We start from the raw sequence: 3589 nt of genomic DNA, 5'->3' as shown, positions 1-3589 counted from the left end.
ATTTTATGTTGATTGGGTTTATTTGCATATTGTCATTTGGGTTTATTTGCATATTGTCATTTTAGGAGCTTTTTGGAATTATTTTATTTGTAGGAGTTTATTTGTTATTTTGTGACCCTATATATATGGGTCCATCCTCATGTTTAGGGTTTTAATGAATTAATGAATGAAAAATTGGTCTTCTTCTTCCTCCTCCTCTTCTCCTCTTCCCTTCTTCTTCCCCTCTTCCTCTCCTCTTTCTCTCTGTATTTCAATCCGTACTTTCGTCCTGCATCACCCCCCTTCCTCCTCCTCCGTCTCCTCCTCCGTTTCGTTTTGAAAAGGAAAAAAAAAACCACCCCTCAAACCCCCCTTAAACCCCTCGATCCATTTACATCGTTTAGGCGATCTTTGAAGGAGATTTAAGCCCCATTCGAAGCATGGACAAGCAACTAGTGATTTGGGACGAAGAATCGGCCGCAAAGGTACGTGTTCCACCTTGTTTCGAAAGTTTTTTTTTTTCATGGTTCGTGCTCCGTTCGGCACTGGATCGCCGAACAAAAGGCTTCTGTTCGGCTGCATAGTGCCGAACAGAAGCCTTCTGTTCGGCAACCCTCTACCGAACAGAAGGCTTCTGTTCGGCTGCACAGTGCCGAACATAAGGCTTCTGTCCGGCACACTGCAGCCGAACAGAAGGTTTCTGTTCGGCACTCTGCAGCCGAACAGAAGCCTTCTCGTGCCAAATCGCGTGCCGTGCTGAATTTTGTGCCGAACAGATCCTCTGATTCATTAATTCTTGGTGATAAATTATTTTATATGTAGGGCTATGCTACAACCGAATCGAGTATAATTGGATCAGAATTTGTACTGGATTACACAAGCGAATTTACAACTTACGAGGTATTATAATATATTGTGCAATTTTGTATTAGTTTAGCGAGCTATTTTTACAACTGTATACTTACATAAATTGTTTAATGTATAGATCTTCAAGAGTAGAGAGGACTTGTGTAATTGGTGTCGTGAAGCTGGGAGGCGAAATGGTTTTGTTGTTGTAATCAAATCATCCGATGCAGGTACCATTTCTAAGAAACCCAGAATTACGTTAGGTTGTGAGAGGGGTGGGACGTACCGAACCACAAAAGAAAAGCGAATAAAGACTGCCTGTGGGACAAAGAAGTGTGGATGCCCTTTTGCATTAAGAGGAAAGAAATTGGATACTGCGGATGATTGGATATTACTGGTCGTATGTGGAGTGCACAATCATCCCGCTGCAGAGAATCTGGAGGGGCACTCATATGCAGGGAGATTATCTGAGCAGGAGACGGAATTGTTAGTGGATATGTCGAAGAGTTTGGTTCGTCCAAAGGACATATTATCCACATTGAAGGAAAGAGATGCCCTCAATGTTACGACTATCAAGACTATCTACAATGTACGTCAACGGTTTAAGGTTGCAGAGAAAGCCGGGAGGTCTGAAATGCAACGTCTATTAGGTAAATTATCAGAGGCTAAATATATTGAGTGGCATAGGAATTGTACTAATACGGATGTTGTGCATGACTTATTTTGGGCACACCCTGGCAGCATTGATTTGTTCCGTGCATTTCCCCGTGTGTTGATAATGGATTGCACGTACAAGACGAATAGGTATCGTCTTCCGCTCTTAGAGATTGTGGGGGTGACATCTACTGACATGACATTTTCAGTTGCTTTTATATACTTAAATTCTGAGGGGGAAGAAAGCTATACTTGGGCATTAGAGAGATTGCGCAGTGTCATAGCTGATGATGTTTTGCCTGAGTTGATTGTTACAGATAGAGACTTGGCTTTGATGAATGCAATTCATAGAGTATTTCCTACTGCTAGACATTTATTATGTAGATGGCATATTAGTAGGAATGTTTTGGCCAAGTGCAAAAAATTTTTCGAATTGAAGGAGAAATGGGATAAATTTATTATGAGTTGGAATGTACTAGTGCTGTCCTCCACGGAAGACGAGTTTAATGATCGCTGGAGTGCACTGCAGAGAGAGTTCGGTACCTATCCAGATGCACTACAGTATGTGTCAGATACTTGGGTGAGCAAATACAAGGAAAGATTTGTTGCGGCGTGGACGGATACATGCAGGCACTACGGAAATGTGACGACAAATAGGTATCACAAATAAAGACTCATTTAATTTTAATTTGCCTCAATTGTTATATCTAACTTTCATTTGTTTACTAGGGTCGAGAGTGCACATGCAAAGCTCAAAAAGCAGCTTGGATCAAGCCAAGGAAGTTTCGAGTCATCTTGGACTAGAATACATGGATTGATTGAGTTGCAGCACAGCTCCGTTAAAGCCTCATTGGAGAAGAGTTTATTGGTAGTGCAGCACAACTTCAAGCCAGCTGAATTCAAAGAGTTGCGAGGTTTCATATCTATAAGTGCGTTAAATCATGTCCTCGCCCAATCGAAACGAGCCAATTCAGTTGGGTTTGATGATTCAAATTGTGGGTGCGCTATTCGACGCACACATGGTATACCATGTGCTCACCAGATTGCGCGGTACAGGGTGGAAGGTCGGCCCATTCCTCTCGACTGCATAGATCCTCATTGGAGGAAACTTGATATTGTGCCTACCCCCCCCGTGCAGCGAATTCAGTTGAGTTGTGATGCAGAGTTAGATTTGATTGCGCTACGATTCAAGAAGTTAGATGGGGCTTCTCAATTGCAGATGATCAAGAAGTTACGAGAGATTGCAAGTCCAGATAGTACACCTCTTTTAGAGCCTGCAAAACGGCAGACCGGTTCACGTGGGCGCGCTTCAATGAAGGTTGATACGTCTACTCGACGTGACCCGTCTGCGTTTGAGTTGGTTCTATCTGGACAGGATAGTTATTCACCTGGTGTTGAGAAAGTTACCATCCGCAATCCATCTACTCAGATTCAAAAGAGGCGGCCCAAGCAAAAGGTAAGTACCAAATATTTATTTCCTTACAATAGGTAAGTGCCGATACGGGACATGTCGGGACGTGCCGTGCCGAGATGTGCCGATACGGGATGTGCCGTGCCGAGATGTGCCGATACGGGATGTGCCGTGCCGAGATGTGCCGATACGGGACATGTCGGTACGTGCCGTGCCGAGATGTGCCGATACGGGACATGTCGGGACGTGCCGTGCCGTGCCGGTACGGGAAGTGCTGAGACGGATAACTATTTGGATATTTCTGCCATTGATATATATTTTCTATCATTTGATATTATTTGCAGGTTTTTCGTACTAGAGCCCAGTCACATACGCCCATTATCTATATTGATGCTATTCTTTCTGCCTTGAGACCATACATCCAGCATATCAAGGATGTAAAAGCTGATGGGAATTGCGGATTTAGGGCAATAGCTGACTTACTGGGATTTGGAGAAGATGACTGGGTGCGTGTTAGGAAGGATTTATTGCGAGAGTTGCAATGTCATTCGGACCACTATCGCACATTATATGGTGTGGAAGGGACGATTGCTGAGATCACTCATGCATTATCATATTATGATGATTGTCCACCATATGACAGATGGATGACTATGCCGGACATGGGTCATCTTATAGCATCCTGCTATAATGTTGTCC

At 43.5% G+C, this 3589-nt stretch overlaps 1 protein-coding gene across 1 annotated transcript; it reads left to right on the top strand.

The window, feature by feature from the left end:
- Window positions 1-280: 280 nt before the first annotated feature.
- On the top strand, window positions 281-2392 carry LOC149753470 (protein FAR1-RELATED SEQUENCE 5-like). Its single transcript, XM_089930689.1, has 3 exons — window positions 281-464; window positions 802-879; window positions 965-2392. Exons 1-3 carry the CDS (start codon window positions 420-422, stop codon window positions 2147-2149), a joined length of 1308 nt encoding a protein of 435 aa, XP_089786815.1. The 5' UTR covers window positions 281-419; the 3' UTR covers window positions 2150-2392.
- The last annotated feature ends 1197 nt before the right edge of the window (window positions 2393-3589 follow it).

The sequence above is a fragment of the Phoenix dactylifera genome, chromosome 5 (assembly GCF_051530095.1).
Source record: "Phoenix dactylifera cultivar Ajwa chromosome 5, Ajwa_hap1_PhDact_Kaust_v1.1, whole genome shotgun sequence".
Lineage (NCBI taxonomy): Eukaryota > Viridiplantae > Streptophyta > Magnoliopsida > Arecales > Arecaceae > Phoenix > Phoenix dactylifera.
The sequence above is the reverse complement of the archived record's forward strand: the minus strand, read 5'-3'. Positions and strand labels throughout refer to the sequence as shown.

Bases quoted from the DNA above. Each gene is read 5' to 3' on its own strand.
- LOC149753470 (XM_089930689.1), top strand. From the start codon at position 420: ATGGACAAGCAACTAGTGATTTGGGACGAAGAATCGGCCGCAAAG. The intron at 465-801 runs GTACGTGTTCCA...TTTTATATGTAG, and splicing joins ACGAAGAATCGGCCGCAAAG to GGCTATGCTACAACCGAATC. The intron at 880-964 runs GTATTATAATAT...TTTAATGTATAG, and splicing joins GCGAATTTACAACTTACGAG to ATCTTCAAGAGTAGAGAGGA.